Below are 15,761 nucleotides of genomic sequence, written 5' to 3'. Positions count from 1 at the left end.
GGAAGAAAACGACGTCCTCTGCAGATACAGTTCGATCCTATCCACGACCACGAGACCACAACGAACGCTTCCCCACCATGTCTCCCTCTACGTATCCGGTCGATCTCGGCCTGCATTGCTTCCGTGTGTTCTACCGATGAGAACCCATCCATCAGGCCATTACCATGTGCTCTAGCACCTAATTACTATACTAGTATACTTGGAATCTTGGATGTGGGTTGCTAGACTCATAAACAATTCAATGGGATTCAGTTTGGACCACGAAATCAAGTGTTATTCCCTCTTCTTTTTTATTAGCTATAATTCATTTCCTTTTAACTTTTGGATTATTTTTTACATGATTTGTCATTATTATTCAACACGTAAAAAAAAAATCCGACAAATTCCTTCGTCCTCTTTGAAAATTACTAGTGTTTACACTACAAATCCTTTTCTTATGAATGCACTAAACAAGTTCCAGAAGCTACGTACGTACTCGTACTACTTCAACCAAAAAAAGATTGCGATAGCCGGCAGGACCTGGCTTTGTGGCCTGTAGTCGTTGTCACCGTGCAGTTCCACAGAAGACTGAAAACTCCCGGTTTGCGATACAAGGAAAGGCCTTCCATTCAGAGCAATGCTCATGACAAACACAGACAGGCATAGACAGTTGGAATATTTCATCAAAGATGCCATCATGCTAATGGGTGGCTATCCACGTATTCGGACTATGGTCCAAACACATTTCAGAAAGATGTCGCCTCCAAATTTTCCATACGCGGTAAAGAATAATGGAGATGTTACTCTTGCTTTTCCCTTGATGCTGTGAACCCTCCCCATTTGGATGGCACTGTTTGCACATCTCGGAGCTCGACTTGGCGCCAAGATCTGTTCGGCGTAAATTCTAAATTCCAAAAGATCTGTTCTGCAGGGAACACGAAAGAAGGCTTTCGGCTTTCTGCTTGCGTACCTCGCTGTCAAAGAAAGCACTAGTGCCAGGCCTGAGTGCAGAGCTGCTACTCCAAGTAAAATCACCACTGGACATCAGCTTTCGAGCTCGAGCATACAGTTATGGTCATCGCACGTTACTCCAAGCTTTAGGCAGAATGCCGCGAAGGATACAAGTTTACAACCGTGTATGATTGTGTAAGTTGGTAACTTGCAAAGACAGCAAGTCGCATGCTACAAATATCTGCAGGATACTCGGTCACGAGCTAGGCTACTCATGTCCCATTTAAAACGCAAGAATTTTTGTACGAATTATTCTTATACACAAATTTCTCAAGTCAGATTTTTTTTTTGAAAGTATCTCAAGTCAGAAATGAGGAACCTTTTCCATCCATCTGTTTTTTTAGAAACCCATCCACTGTGTTCTAAAACTCTAGCTGGATCGGACTCACGGCCCATCTGGCCCACAAACACTTACGCGCCGCCGAGCCTCCTCCCCCGCCCAGGCCCAAATCGGTCAAGAGAGAGAGCCAGACAGGAACAACACCGGACGGACAGCCGCCGCCACCGCGTTCTCACACGCCGTCGGCCATGTCGCAGCGGCCGGAGGCGGGTTCTCCGCCTACGGCGGGGGACGACGAGGAGCAGCGGCTGCGGGCGGCGCTGCGTCACCTGCAGGCGGAGGCGGGGGTGCTCGAGCGCCTGGTGTACAAGCACCGGAACCAGCACCGCGGCGCCGCCTACTTCCAGTACCTCCTCAAGGTGAGCGCCGCGTCTCCACATCCTCCTAAGGATACCAGGACAACCCCCACCCCGAGGTTGGCGAGTGGCTCGCGCTGACCGGTGATGTGTCCCCGTGTGTCTGCGCGTGCAGGTGAGGAGGGACCTGAAGTTGCTATTTGGCGCCGGTCTCGCCGAGGTCCTCAACGCCGTGTTCCCCGTCCTCGCATCCCGCAAGCCGGCCAACACGATCCTCATCCCGACGAAGTCAGTCTGCTATTGCTTTTGCGCTGCTTTCAAATTTCACTTGCTATTGTCGGAATAGTTGATCTGTTCTTACTTTGCTTTCTTCTGGATTCTGATATAGGCAGACTAAGAAGAAACCTGGTGCGAACCGCAGCCATCATGAGAGGCTTTTGGGTGTTGCCCGCTTGTTATCCCAGGTGTGTTTTGTGTTTGTGCAGCATTGATGCTCTTGTGATCATGACTTATCTGTAGCCTGGAAGAGAGATTTCATACTCTGCCCAACTTTGTATCATATCAAATCTCAGTGAAAAACTTCTCTGTCCAGATGGCTGAACCTGTCATGAAGGCAGCAATGTATCCTTTGTTTTCTGTTCTCATGTCCACTTGTTCTAGGCTTACCGATAAGTGAGTCATGCCTTACCATTGGCTTAGCCTCATAAAACAAAGCAGATATAAATTTCTACCCTACCTCTATGGTTGAAACATATCCAAAGTTCCTTAACCTACACTACAGTCAGATAACATTTTTACTTGCTAGATCATTCTTCATCGATCTTTGTACCGCAGTGTTTTCTTTGCTTGCACGAATAAGGGTCCTGATCCAACAGGTGAGAGTTACAGTTTCTTTCTCTTGAATTTCACCTTGGAACCACACGCTGACTGATATTGTTACTCTTTCTCTTTTCCTTACAAAAGCTTTTGCCATAGCCTCTGAACCTCTGGTACTTGCTTCACAGATGTTACTTGATGTTGTTTCATTATACAATAAGGTTACATATCTTACTGATAGGAAGCAGGCTGTTAAGATTAGCATCGGTGGAGTGCAGGTCTGTTTCGCTTCCATACTAGCAATTATGTAATTTTGTATACCATGGAGAAATTCTACTGTCTAAGCCTGTGTTTTCACTCTCACACAAGCTGATCTTTCTGGAAGATATAATGATTTCACTGAATAACTTTGCCTCATTTCCCTTCGGTTATTCCCACAGGCTTTTAGAGAATATTACCCCTCTATGAATGATGCTTGTACAATTCTGGAGTGTGTATGGGTGAAAGATAAATTTGTTTTGCATGAAAAGATGAAAAATAGCTGTCAGGAAACACAAGTTGAGGATCAGAAGCCCTGTGGTCCTGAATCTTCAATCCAGTATGAGACGCTTCCACTCATTAGTGAAGGTTCAAATGCTTTATTTTCTATTATTCATGATAAATATATGAAGATCCTGAATTCTTAGTTGCATTGTTTGATGCTTGCTTGCTGAATGGGCACTGAGTTTGAATGGACATCAAGCACCTTAGTAACATCATTGCATTGTGAAAAACATAGCTGAAATCAAATGTATAAAATTGAATTATTTAAGGATAATTTATCATGCTGCTTGTTCCCATGCTAGCTACCAAGACACTTGAAACTAGCCCTGTTCATGGTTCGGTTTCCCAGGTTTCTGGTTTGTTTCCAAACCAAACCAGGAGGGAGCTTGCTGGTCTGGGTGGGGCTGGTTTTGTACGGGTTGCTAGCTGGTGGAAAGTACCTCCGGTGCGGGCTGGGCTGGCTGGTTTGAATGGGTTTATGTTGGTTTAGTTCTGGAGACGTGGAGTGACCACACAATGCTGGTATTGCTAACTCTGCACGTGCCGAATTAATCAAGCGCGTACTATTGGCTACACACAAGGAATGTACAAAATTGAAGCTATGTAAATATGTAATATATCAGGTGTTTTTGACAAATATAATTTATGAAGAAATTCCAAGTTATGAACATGGCTTTGAGCTCTCCAAAAACATCTGGAATTCCATTGCCTAAAATGGTACAAATTCTGTAGAAATTCTCTAAAATACATATGCCTGTGCAGGAAGACTAGGGCAGCTGCCTTACAACTGCAGCTATACACTAACATGAATAAAGAAAAAGCAAAAAAGAAATGCATTGGCTGAGCAGCTTGTGATTAACATTAAAATGAGATCCAAGAAAACGTCAAACTGATAGACCGAGCCAGATGTTGCAGCCTTTGGTTTGGCAACACCATGAATTTTTGACATACTTGAATGAAAATATTATGCTTCCAAGTCAGTCAAATCTGAGGAAAACATGGAAAAGAAATTTAGATAGCATAATTACTCAAAACTATTAAAGATGACAACAGGAAAGGCACAGAACAAAAAAATGCTGACATACATTCTAACCTTCATCTACTGAGTTAGCAGCCGGTTTTTTCAAACCGATGAACAGGGCTACTTGAAACTGGCATTTTGGGTTATCCATCAATCTTTGGAAGTATGCCACATTATAACTTTTTGTTGGTGAACAGTTACCATTGAACATGTTGGCATGATTTATAGCGATATGGCTGATAGCATGGCGACATGTCTGCAATACTAAGATCAGCTAGCCTAGCTGAATGATAGCTAATAAGGTGCTGGTTTTCAGGTTACCAGGTTGTCCGTATTACAGCTATGATGCAACGCTTGATTAGTCCTTTAGATAATTGTAAGACACCTTTCAGGTTACCACTAGTAGTCAATTGTTATTTAGGGAACCAAACACAAGTATAATTTTCAGTATTGAACTGTTTGTTACGCATTCAACTGAACAGGCTCGGTTCTTTTTTATCACTGCATGGTGTCTAACTTCAAAAGCATTCTTGTTAACTCCATTGCCCTATTTGTGGCCATTTTTTCAGATACACTAAACCTTGAAGAAACGAACCTGTCAGCCAAACAGGCAGACGCTGCTCTGGCTGAGCAACCGGACAAAATGAACCATTGCAGTGGTGCTGGAGGTTCTCAGAGTGGGAGGCAACTGGAAAATGAAAGTGGTGCTTGTTCAGTTCCTGAGACCCTTAATACTTGCATGCATTCAGTTCCACACCGGAACCTCAAGCATGAGACTAGGAAGAGAGTAGCATTCATTGCTGTTGGAAGTCCAAAGGTCCCGAGTGCAGCCTCAGAAACAAAATCATCAGAAGTAAACAAGAAGCAAAGACTAGACATGATCTCACACACCTCTGTAGAATCTGGACTCTACAACAAATTGCTGGATTCTGAGAACGTTGAAAAATCCATACTTTAACATCTTCGGAAATTCCCTCTTCTTTGTCAAGGGAAGAGCAACAGCTAAGAAAGTGCTATTGCAGCTTTTAGATAACCAGAACCTGAAACGATTTGTACTGTAGCAGGACGAAGGTCACTATTAGCTTAGAGCTTCTGAACCAGACCTTTTCTATTGTTTCTAACCAAATTTCACAATGAGCTGCAAGATTGTTTTTGTAGGGATTGTGTATTACGGAGATATCCATGCTTGTTTCAATGTTCAGTACCACAGTTCATATAATTGAAAGTTTTGTTCGCACTAGCAGATTTTGGCTTACATATTTATATTTATTATGTGCTTTACTTGTGAGGTCTCAATTTGAAAACCTCATGTTAATTTGGGCTTCGGTTGGCGTTGTGATGACCTGTGCATGAAAATTCTGGTTTACATAGAATCCATAAAATATATAAATCAGTGTCTCAACATGACCCATTCAGCTCAAGATGGAACATCTCATGTACTATCAGGTAGCCAGTAACCTATACTATAAAAATGAAACTAACCGTGCTTCAAACAAGAATAATTGCTGAGGCAAATATATCTTAGAAGATCTCGCTATTTCAATGTATGTTATTACAAGATCAGTGACAACAAGGAGCGCTAACAAATGTGCCTGCTACCCATCAGGGCAAGCTTGGAAGAGCAACTTTGTCGAAGGAAAGAAAGCTAACACGCCCATTATCCACATGGCAATATTTAAGAGGAATACCTCCAAAATTGTTTTCCACCATTTCCAATTCAACCCTTGTGGGGGGCTTATTCCTGCACCGAAATGAAAAATAACGTCAATATCTTTCTTTAGGACTTTATGTCAAAGTTGTGATACTCCGATACAAACATGGATCAACAGGGTATATGAGAGCAACCCTATTATGTTATAAATTTTATTCATATGCTATCACCAAAGTTGTCTTGAACTCTTTTTTCCTTACTTTCATGAACAGTGTATCTGCACTTCATAAATTTACAGACTCAGCCTACTACATGCCTACGGCTATTTGTCTATCTTCAGGATAAAAGTTAGTGATAATGGAAAGAAAATGTGATACGTTGCAATAAAACAGTCACAATGAGGATTAACTGAGAGTCCACTTAGACATCACAAATATTCAATCAGCTTTGAGACTGAGCTATTCATTTCTTTGGTCCATATAGCTAACAGATGGGTAACAATTGAGAGTAAATCTACTAGAGCAATAAATCAATTAATGTGCATGCCAGAGCCTCCCTTGGTCTCCATGAAACCTGGTCCATGTGTGGCAGGCTGCCAGGGGCACTCACATGCATTTCAAACAAGAAGGTATTGCTAAAATCATATCAAATGCACCACAGGGGGGAAAATCCTTTCATGTTTACAGAAAAATAGCTCAGTAATTCAAGTAGTCTAAATGATGATGGACCCTATATCTACACGAAAATACAGGGAGACCAACAGAAGATGAACTTTGGAAGATGAAATTGTAATTGACTGGATAAAAGGAACATTACCTTAACAGACATAAGAGGAAACTAGGGGTTCCTGGGGATGATTTTTTAAACTTGCTGTTAGGCAAATACACTTCAAAGGATGGAGATATCCCATCAATGTGCATTTCCTTCAGGGTTATATCACTGCAGGTACCATCGACTCTATTGAAGCTCTGATCAGTGTGAACCACACTCGTGGGAGGAACAGTAGTGTCACAAGTACCACTACTCTTCATTGTCCAGGGAACACCATATCTTCCAACAATATAACCAAGCGATTTCAAGTGCTTATAAGCTTGGAAGGCATCCCAAGAGCACCCATATTTTCCTCCAACGATCTTTTCATAGATGCCTTCTATTCCTATCGTTTCATCCTTGTCATTGAGAAGAATCAAGGCGCCTCTTTCAACCAAGAACCTGCATGGTTTCAACAAGCCAGAAATCAATGACACGCAATTCATTATTCATGCATAATCGATTAACAAATGGCTCAGAGGTTCAAGCAGCGATGAGTTTATGCTGGCCTACTGGATGCAAAGCACACCATGGCTAAAGGGCCAGTACAATAATATACCACGAGGAACCTGACATACAATGCACAGCTACGGCATTCAATCGAACAGGTGGCGCACCCGATCTCCTCGACGTTGTAGCACAGCTTGCCGCCCCGGGTGACGCCGGTGGTCAGCCACAGCTTGCCCTTGCTCTCCACCACCTCCGCGGCACCGGCCTCCTCCACCCACCGCGCGCGCGACGCCACATTCCTGCGCCCACCGCCGCAGAACCCATCGAGCGGGCGGGTCACACTTACACAGGACCAGCCAGCACAAACTGCTCATGCAGAGCAACCGCAAGCAAAGCACTCACCTGAACTGGACCCTCGAGGAGGCGGACGGAGCTACGTCGAGGAAGGGGTTGACGTGCTGCTCCTCGCCATCATCGTTTCCCGCGGCGGCGGCGGCGCCACCCCCTGGAGCGCGGCTCCTTCGGCGGCGGTCGCCCGCAGTCGCTGTCGCCGCTGCCATGATTACTTTTCACTTTACCCCAGCGAAATTTTACTTCGTTGAACTTAGAGTTAAGTCTCACTGAACCCTAGGCCCCACATGGATCACGAGTGACCCAGCCTGTCAGGACTGAACGGCATGAGACAATGACGAGGGGGCCCAGAAGAAGAAAGCAGCGCCCCCTTTTGTTCTTCCCTTCTAAAACAGGGGGAGAGAAAATAATCTCCGGTTCTGTCGCGCCGTCGCGGACTCGCGGTTTCCCCCCTCCTCACCAACTCCTCCGTTTGATTCGGTTCGGCGACTACGTGCGGATTTCTTGACCCTCCCGATGCGTACGATTCCGTATCTGATCGGGGTCGTGTGGATTTATATTGGTTGTCGGTCTTGATTCGGCGAGGCAATCGCAGCGATGGAGGGTGGGACTATTGATTCGATCGCCGCGCAGCCGACTCCCGCACTCTAGGTCGAATTTGCTCATTTCTAGCAAAGTCTCCTCACCGTTGAGCTTGGTTGATTTGGTAGATCTTTGCTGGGGATCGTGATTTCGGGCTGTAGTCTTGTTCGTCAATTTTTTTTCCCAATCATCCCGCGTACAATTATCTGGATTTTTCCAGCTTACCATCGTTAGTGCTTTATTATTTGCTATTTCTTCGGGATTCGGTTGTTAGGTTTGGTTAAATGCCTAGGTTTGTTAAGAATTTTAGAGCACTTGCGCTACTAGATAAGGGATTGTACTAAACCATATGTCCATGAATTTCAGGTTCACTGTGGAGTTGAGGTGAGTATCTTCATCTAAGATAGCATGAGCACTGTCAGCAGCACAAGGCGTGCCCCGAGGAGACTGTCGCAAGATGGGTCTGCTGATAAAGTAGTGGTGAACTTGGAAGCAAGCTCCCCAGTGGTGGGAAGTTCACCGAGCTTCCCAGTGGCGGGAAGCCGTCAGGGAGTATCAGCCACTGTTGCTGGCGCACAAAACTCACCTATTGATGTGGAAGCCATTGAAGATGAAGTGCAGGCAATATCGCCATCACGAGTACCCCCTCCAGTATGATTCTCTTGAATTGAAAGAACTACTACACTTTTCAATAAGGTCATGTGTACTACTAGTGTAGTAATGCTATGTCAGTGGTTCATTAGTTTGTTTTTTAGGAGCATGTGGCATGCCTTTACTAGGCCTTATTGAACTCTTTATGTATTGTGGTTCTTTCTAATGCTTGTTTTTCCTGTTAAATAATACATCATTGGCTAGCACTGATATTGAACCATCTTGTATTCTGCAGAGGAGAAACAGGAGAACCAGGAGGCAACCTGTAACAGTGGTTGACTTGGAGGTTGAGGGTAGCCAGCAAGGTTAGTTTACTAATTATTGTGCCTTTTAGAATGAATCTGCCCATTAAATATTTAGAATTACAGGAGGAATTGTATTTGTTCATCAGTCTAATATCAATTCTTCATTCAGAAACTGTATATTTATCAACAACACAAACAATTTGAGCTTAATGACTACTACAATGTGCTACTAAGGGCTTGTTTGGGAGCACTCCACTTCAGAAAAACCAGCTCCACTTCACCAGCTCCACATTTTCCTAGCTCCACTCCACCAACTCCAAAAAACATGGAGCTGCTGCACGTGTTTGGCTAATGGCAGTGCTCCAGCTCCAAAAACATGAGCACTTGTTGTGAATGGTCTATTTTACCCTTTGTGAACGGACCCACATGTCATACTCTTCTATTTTCTCCTCTCTTCTTCCTCTCTCTCCTCTCCTCTTCTCTTCTCAGTTTTTGGAGGTAGGACATGCAGACGAGGCGCAGCGCTCTCCGGTGGGCACCTGGCCCGAGGAGTTCGCCCCCGGCCGGCCCGTGCCCCGGCCGCGCCGCCGCGGGGGAGCTCGCCCCCGGCCGGCCTGCGCCCCGTGGGAGAAGAAACGGAGACGACGGAGGAGATAGAAAAATCGAACCGGTAACTTGTGTAACCAGTGGCAATGGTGGGTAAATAACCCCAACTCCATGAGGAGGTCTGAAAAGGAGGTTTTTGGAGCACCTCTTGAGGTACTCCATAAAAAACGTGGATCTACCCCCTGCTCCACCTTTTTCCTGGAGCCGGAGTTGCTGGAGCTAGACGCGTTTGGCTGCAAAATTTTTGGAGTTGGTGGAGTGAAGTAATTTTTCCTGGAGTGGAGTGCTCCCAAACACCCCCTAAGATGACTGTATCTATGATTATACATTAGGACTAACTATTTCAGTAGTGTCACACATCAATATGCTATTCCAGAAGTTACTCATATTTTTCATATTTCTAATTTCTTAATTGAGTGACTTGTAGATATTGCATATATTTCCATGTTTATTCTGGAACACCTACATGGCTACATGATAAATATCTGACTTCACAATGTCCCTTGTGATTTAACACTCCTGTCCGTAATCATGCAATTATTTATTCAGTCATGGGTGTTTCATATGACGATGCATCTGTGTCTTCTGATCTTCCTACAGGGAACAAGCGCCAGAGGGTTGTACATTGCCTCTCTCAAAATAGGGGAGAAGGGTCCAGCTTTCAGGTATTTAATCTTATCTGATGGGAGTAATCTTTTTCAGCTCTAAAATCAGCCAGATTTATAACTGAGTACTTTCCAGCTATTTAAAATGGCAATTGGTTTCTGGTTTATGCGCGATCCTAACTTGCACTTTCAGCAGTCTTAGAGTTGTGGATCATGTATGTTGTCCTTTGAGTGGACTAAGAGAGTAACAGTTACCTGTTTTAAATTTCTATATAATATTCTCCTTGGCCAATCAAGTATTGAAACATAGTTACATATCTACTATGGCATGATATAGGTCTATTCAGAATTTCATATTGTTCTTGACAGGTGCTGGCATTTAATATTTTTTGAAAATCCAGAGTTTGTTACTGTTATATTTCTAGTGTCACTTTATGTTCTGTAACTCACTGGCTTGCTTATTACATACACTCGAGTATATTTCAAGAATTTCAGTTGAACGGCTGAGCTTTGTTTGAATTTTGCATACTAATTGTTTCTACATTATGCTTTGCATTGAACTCTGACTATGAATTTCTGCTGACAGGCAAATAAGGAGGTCCCCAAGGAACCAACTTTTACCTGCCCGATATGTTGGAATAAGATGGAGGAGCCCGCCACAACACCTTGTGGCCATATCTTCTGCAACACGTGCATTAAGCAAGCCATCAAGGTTCAGAAGAGATGTCCTACGTGCAGGAAGGGCCTGAGAGCAACTAGCGTCCATCGTATTTATCTTCCAAGCACCGCTAGTTAAGGTGAACCCTTTTATCTATCTGATGGCTTATAGTAATTTTGAGGGCAATCAGCTGAACTCCATCGTCGTCCAATACAGGTCAATTGGCTGTATCAGAAACTTCTGATACAATAAGGATGTGCAATTAGGATCAGAAGTTCTCTCTCAGTGTGAACAATAGATGGATATTTCACCCAGTCTGTATCATGTAACTGCGTCACCAGGAGCTCATCGGCTCATTGCGACAACTTCCTGAGAAGGGAAGTGGATAGCTTCAGTTTTACTCATCACTTGTTGCACCTACAACTTCAGAATATTATTGTGTTGTATGTATTAGGTAATTGGCTTAGTTGATTAGTGTAACTGGTATTTGCTTCAATCTGAAATGATAATAGTGAGTTGCAAAATTTAGCATTTATGGATGTTCTTTTTTTGGCATGTTTGTTCAAAGTGCATTATCTGGCAATGTTTTTGACTGTAATCAACACATATGGTGTGCCGCTGCGAATCAACGGCTCAACTATAATGGGCTCCCTGCGTACAGCACCCCCCGTGCTGGAGATGTAGAATTTAATTGCCGAAGTATGGGCGTATTGCTCTAGAAAATGTCTGGGCATCAATGCGAACAGAGGGTGGTCTGGTTTCGACCTGTAAAATGGTTAGAAAGACGTAGATACTACTGAACCGGTGTAAAATTCCATCGCAGTTGTCTATGATATCGAAGTCATGAAAGCAACAAGAGACGATTACAAGCACCGACAGAGCATCCCCTACCATGGGATATCAAATTAGGGCTTTGAGTCTAAGAGGTAGTTCGCCAATACATGTTACACACAAAACACGCGCGCACACGCACACTCCCGTCATGGAATTGTGAGCTTGTTAGTCGCTCATGCTTAGTTTGAAATAGACCATAAATAGCGAAACTGGAGCTTAAGACTTTGCCGGTAACTTGTTCAGCACAGGGCTAATCTTATCCTCTGGGAGGCCCCTTTGAGGATCGATCTTGTAAGTGTCATAGAAATCCAGAATTTCCATTGAGATATTCTTAACCTGATATTCACCAATAAAAAATAATGGGTGAAGATAGTGAGATAGAAACAGAATCAATCCAAATGATCAATGGAAAAGCTTACAATGTTCATGTCGACGCGGAGTTCTTCAAACCATGAAGTGGTGTCCTTATCTTTAAGAACACTTGCAATGTATATGCAGGCAAGTGCAATCATATAGGGTGCATATATGAGAATAAGATCCATCTTGTAAGTATCATTAACGAGGCCCCTGCACATAGCAATAGTCTGGCTGAAGACTGAGCATACAATACGTACCCATAACAAGATCATACTGAAATTAATGCTACCAATTCTAGATAAATCAATTTATATCCCTGTGTTGTGTCACTAAAATTAGAAAGGAAAAGAAAGAAAACTCTGATGAGACGTATATTTATTTCCATAGCAAAGTTTCACTCTTACTTAAACTAACATATACGCCAAAAAAATCCTGCAAGGAAAAAAGGGTATTTCTCTTGGTCTCAGACTAATACTACCTCCAGTCACCTTTATTTGATGTTTCAGGGAACAATTTTGGCTTGCATATAGGTTTCGTTTTGCTTGTCTGAAAAATCAACTGAAACTGACCAGAGGGAGTACTACTCATGAGATAAAATGATTTAAGAAAGTCCAAACTTCCACCACAAAAAAAAAAAGAGAAAAGAACAGGACATTGATTGAAATCATAAAGGATGGAAAGCCCTAGCAGAATAGATTTAGAGCCAAATGCATATTTGCATCGTTTGAACAGTTATGGTGAATTTGCCAATGAGAAGCATAATTGCATGTTCGCTACCGGAAGCTATGGTCAACGACCAATCCTGCCATTGGACTGCAGGATTCCATTAACGCTGTTCTTCGGAAGAAGATGCCCTCCTCCTCCTCCTCCTCACTCCTCACCTTCGTTGCCTCAAAGAAGATTGGAGGGGGGGCCTGAATGCAAAGCCAATTGGATGTCGAGATGGTGGGCCAGGTGACAAGTCTTAGACCAGTGGGGAGCTCAATTGGGTGGGAGAGCAGGTGGCAGCAGCCATGGCCCATGGAGGAAAGGGTGGAGTGGAGGAGCTGATTGGCCTGGGGAGAAGATAAGGTTGGCAAAGGGCATTTTCATCCTTTTTGTTTCACTTATATTTACCTTTTTATTTCATAAATTAATTTTGCTCTCAAAACAAAAGGGTTCTGGTCAAAGAGACTGAGAAGTAGCAAATGGAAGACGCTGAGGCCAGTTTTGGTGGCAACTTTGCAACATGTTGTTTTATATAGCAAATTCAAGCTAGAGGGTTCGAGTAGTGGCAAATATGCAATTTGACCAAACATTTATTCCTTAATTGTTGACCCAGAATCATGTCATTCATGAAAAGCAGTGCTCACCAGGCAAATTGTGTCAGATCAGTTATGCCAGCATCCTGCAATAACCTGCACAAAAGGACATACATCTACTTGAAGTTCCGCCAGAACAAAGAGCTGAAAGCTAGGGAGATGGAGAAGGCAAGTTGCATGAAAACACCAGCAATGTCATTGGAAATAGAATCTTACTGTAAGAGAGGACGATATGGATGGAAAACAACCAAATAATAATCAAGTGCTTCCAGGAGCTTCATTTCCATTTCAAGAATATCCTTAATTTCAAACCGGTACTTATCATCGGAACCTGTACCTTGAAGAGAAACAGAAACAGTTGTTTGGTGCAGTTTTTCCAAGTAAATATGTCCACAAGTATAGTAATACGACATACCACACATCTTTTTTATGTAGAAGACAAGAAGCCGTGCTTGCACTGTGCTCTCCTCCACCTTTGACGCCAAATACAAACAAGTAGGTGCGACCAAACGAGGATCATACTCTGACATGCTCTTTCTGGTAACATATTCCGTGTTAGACCAAAGCTTTCACTACAACATGAACACATCCACAAAACTCAAGGCCAGTAGAGCAAAACACCGCTTTCATACTTTTCGAGTTTTAAGAGGCAAGCACTACCATACTAGAATATTATTCAGAAGAACATGTAGAAAACAAGTGACAAAATTTGAGCCCTTGTATCCAGCTATAGATGGCAGAAGGTTAGTTCCAAAACATGTTTTTCTCGTACTTTTAAGTACATATAAGTATAGAATTGAAATGTAAGAGGTGAGCACTACCAAGTACCAAACTAGACGATTATGAAAACCTTGCAATTATAAGATTCTACTATACTAACTAATTCCAGTAAGTTGGCCATCTCACAATCTCAAGAATTTGCTATCTTGTTTCCTGGAAGTACATAAATTCTCGAGAATAAACTGTGTTTCCTTCCTCTGACTAGATAAATCAGCAGCCACTCAAAATAGCTACATCTCCAACGCATAGAAACAAAAATGCATGTGGTCTATCTTTCTTAAATAGAGACACATACCTTGTATACACACGCCTGAAGTAAGTGACTGCCGTAGCTATAACTCTGAAACAATAACAACTTAAGATCATAAGAACCATGTGTTACCAGAAAGGTCCAGAGACAGCATATCATAAGCCATGTGATAAATTCCTTTGTAGAAATGTACTGAATGCCATTTTTACAGTCCATTCTAATTCGCTATGTTTGTCCATGGCATTGAGGGAATAAGTTTCACAATGTTTTTCTATTGAGGATATCAAAAGTGTAGTTATCGGCTTATCGCAATGGTTCCACTCTCTAGTCCTAATTAAACGCTTTGAAAGAAGACAAGTGGTTTTATTATATTATTTAATAGAACAATAATTTTGATGTGTTTTTTAGCATCTAAACTACCGATTATAGAAGGAAAGCCTGGCAAGTACAAGCTATGTAAGAAATCAATACATACAAATATTTTCCTTTCCCCAGTAAAGATATAATCCGTAGTTACAAAATAAGTGAACAGGGGCTAATGCAAATAATGACTAACCTTTGCCTAACTTTCACCTGCTGCGCCAGCCGCCAGATATCTGAAATTATGAAATGTTTTACTTTGTAAGACACCTAAAAATACACAAGTGACCTTAACAGAAAATGCACATTAATCAACCTGTGGTGAAATTGTAAAAATACACTGCTGTAGATGGCAAGAAATAAACTGAGCATTTGATTTCTGATTTATCTAATATACTTAAGTCCAATTCAGCACCTACGCCAATAATATCAACTATGATTGTAACAATTTTGCAGCTACACAGCCTACACTAATAAAATGAATTGCAATTGTGCAAATTTAGAACCTATGTTAATAATAGGACTGCCAAACTTATCATCAGTTCATCACCAAAAACTTATACATCATAAAAAGGACATGAAGCTGTATGCTCGAAAATAAGTAAAGTGAAACAAGAGCAAAACACCACTTTTACTTCCTTGAGTAGGCAAACAGTCAACCACTGCGTTACAGATAATTGTATGATACGACGTGGATCACTGGTACAGTTACATATACACCAATCAATTTATAACGGTTGCAGAAAACATCTGAGCGTTTGAGTATCAAATTGGCCAATGCATTGACACAACTAAGCCATCAAAACTTCCCACTTTTTAACATTAATTAGTGCACGCCGAGCTTGGTGCAGCTTTTGTGCTTCTTAAGAGACACTTGCTCGTTTTGTGATAGCTGCAACAAATTCCCCAGTCGCAACAAACTATCCCAGATGCAGTAAAGTCAGGGCGCATCGCGCTAGGCAGCCAAAACCTAATCCGCACGGGGGTCTGGAAAAGCGCCGGGAGAGGGGGTGGGGGGTGGGGGGGGGGGGGGGGGATGAGCAACATCTATAAGTAACCAAGTATGGTGACTAGGCTAATCATAAAAAATGGTAATATTAACATGCACATCTATACGCGGATACGCCTAAACTGATGATGTACATATTAAAAGGAACTAGGTGACTAAAAAGACAGTTCTCATTTCTAGATTCATCAGCTATCAAATACTTCAGCAGATTCAAGTTTGGAGGAACAAATTCTATTAAAGCAAGTAGCAGGCAAA

The 15,761-nt window shown here is 42.5% G+C and overlaps 4 protein-coding genes across 6 annotated transcripts in view; 2 read left to right on the top strand and 2 right to left on the bottom strand.

The window, feature by feature from the left end:
* Positions 1 to 1,445: 1,445 nt before the first annotated feature.
* Positions 1,446 to 5,249, top strand: LOC101765890. Its single transcript, XM_004957219.3, has 8 exons — positions 1,446 to 1,689; positions 1,802 to 1,914; positions 2,015 to 2,090; positions 2,219 to 2,247; positions 2,408 to 2,501; positions 2,631 to 2,720; positions 2,883 to 3,069; positions 4,576 to 5,249. The coding sequence occupies exons 1-8, from the start codon at positions 1,519 to 1,521 to the stop codon at positions 4,962 to 4,964; spliced, it is 1,149 nt and encodes a 382-aa protein (XP_004957276.1). The 5' UTR covers positions 1,446 to 1,518; the 3' UTR covers positions 4,965 to 5,249.
* A 125-nt stretch (positions 5,250 to 5,374) lies between these two features.
* LOC101783993 lies at positions 5,375 to 7,565 on the bottom strand. 2 transcript variants are annotated; one of them, XM_022823999.1, is made up of 4 exons: positions 7,320 to 7,565; positions 7,046 to 7,216; positions 6,474 to 6,869; positions 5,375 to 5,747 (listed from the first exon to the last, which is right to left on the bottom strand). In XM_022823999.1, exons 1-4 carry the CDS (start codon positions 7,475 to 7,477, stop codon positions 5,609 to 5,611), a joined length of 864 nt encoding a protein of 287 aa, XP_022679734.1. In that variant the 5' UTR covers positions 7,478 to 7,565; the 3' UTR covers positions 5,375 to 5,608. The 2 variants fall into 2 exon arrangements, with proteins under 2 accessions (XP_022679734.1, XP_004959587.1); XM_004959530.2 differs by having other exon boundaries at positions 7,085 to 7,216; positions 7,320 to 7,554.
* A 62-nt stretch (positions 7,566 to 7,627) lies between these two features.
* On the top strand, positions 7,628 to 11,170 carry LOC101765482 (E3 ubiquitin-protein ligase RNF4). Its single transcript, XM_004957218.3, has 6 exons — positions 7,628 to 7,919; positions 8,217 to 8,501; positions 8,737 to 8,806; positions 9,953 to 10,017; positions 10,544 to 10,754; positions 10,832 to 11,170. The coding sequence occupies exons 2-5, from the start codon at positions 8,259 to 8,261 to the stop codon at positions 10,751 to 10,753; spliced, it is 588 nt and encodes a 195-aa protein (XP_004957275.1). The 5' UTR covers positions 7,628 to 7,919; positions 8,217 to 8,258; the 3' UTR covers position 10,754; positions 10,832 to 11,170.
* A 236-nt stretch (positions 11,171 to 11,406) lies between these two features.
* Positions 11,407 to 15,761, bottom strand: part of LOC101764802 (cyclin-C1-1) — a 5,079-nt gene continuing 724 nt past the window's right edge. The window contains exons 3-9 of one of the 2 annotated variants that reach the window (XM_004957216.4): positions 14,694 to 14,733; positions 14,183 to 14,227; positions 13,523 to 13,644; positions 13,324 to 13,444; positions 13,159 to 13,203; positions 11,869 to 12,016; positions 11,407 to 11,785 (exon numbers count right to left, since the gene is read on the bottom strand). In XM_004957216.4, the coding sequence (XP_004957273.1) occupies positions 11,666 to 11,785; positions 11,869 to 12,016; positions 13,159 to 13,203; positions 13,324 to 13,444; positions 13,523 to 13,644; positions 14,183 to 14,227; positions 14,694 to 14,733 (641 nt within the window). In that variant the 3' untranslated portion in view covers positions 11,407 to 11,665. The remainder of the gene's footprint in view (positions 11,786 to 11,868; positions 12,017 to 13,158; positions 13,204 to 13,323; positions 13,445 to 13,522; positions 13,645 to 14,182; positions 14,228 to 14,693; positions 14,734 to 15,761) is intronic. The other variant, XM_004957217.4, reaches the window with a different exon arrangement.

The sequence above is a fragment of the Setaria italica genome, chromosome II (genome assembly GCF_000263155.2).
Source record: "Setaria italica strain Yugu1 chromosome II, Setaria_italica_v2.0, whole genome shotgun sequence".
In the NCBI taxonomy this organism is placed as follows: domain Eukaryota; kingdom Viridiplantae; phylum Streptophyta; class Magnoliopsida; order Poales; family Poaceae; genus Setaria; species Setaria italica.
Note: the sequence above shows the minus strand (reverse complement) of the source record. Positions and strands in the feature narration are given on the sequence as shown.

Coding starts and splice junctions, on each gene's coding strand:
- LOC101765890 (XM_004957219.3), top strand. CDS start 1,519: ATGTCGCAGCGGCCGGAGGCGGGTTCTCCGCCTACGGCGGGGGACGAC. Junction 2,091..2,218: donor TTGCCCGCTTGTTATCCCAG/GTGTGTTTTGTG, acceptor TTCTCTGTCCAG/ATGGCTGAACCTGTCATGAA. Junction 2,502..2,630: donor TAAGGGTCCTGATCCAACAG/GTGAGAGTTACA, acceptor CTTGCTTCACAG/ATGTTACTTGATGTTGTTTC.
- LOC101783993 (XM_022823999.1), bottom strand. CDS start 7,477: ATGGCAGCGGCGACAGCGACTGCGGGCGACCGCCGCCGAAGGAGCCGC. Junction 6,870..7,045: donor GAATGCCGTAGCTGTGCATT/GTATGTCAGGTT, acceptor GAAACCATGCAG/GTTCTTGGTTGAAAGAGGCG. Junction 5,748..6,473: donor TTCCTCTTATGTCTGTTAAG/GTAATGTTCCTT, acceptor ATTTCGGTGCAG/GAATAAGCCCCCCACAAGGG.
- LOC101765482 (XM_004957218.3), top strand. CDS start 8,259: ATGAGCACTGTCAGCAGCACAAGGCGTGCCCCGAGGAGACTGTCGCAA. Junction 8,807..9,952: donor GGTTGAGGGTAGCCAGCAAG/GTTAGTTTACTA, acceptor ATCTTCCTACAG/GGAACAAGCGCCAGAGGGTT. Junction 10,018..10,543: donor GAGAAGGGTCCAGCTTTCAG/GTATTTAATCTT, acceptor TTCTGCTGACAG/GCAAATAAGGAGGTCCCCAA.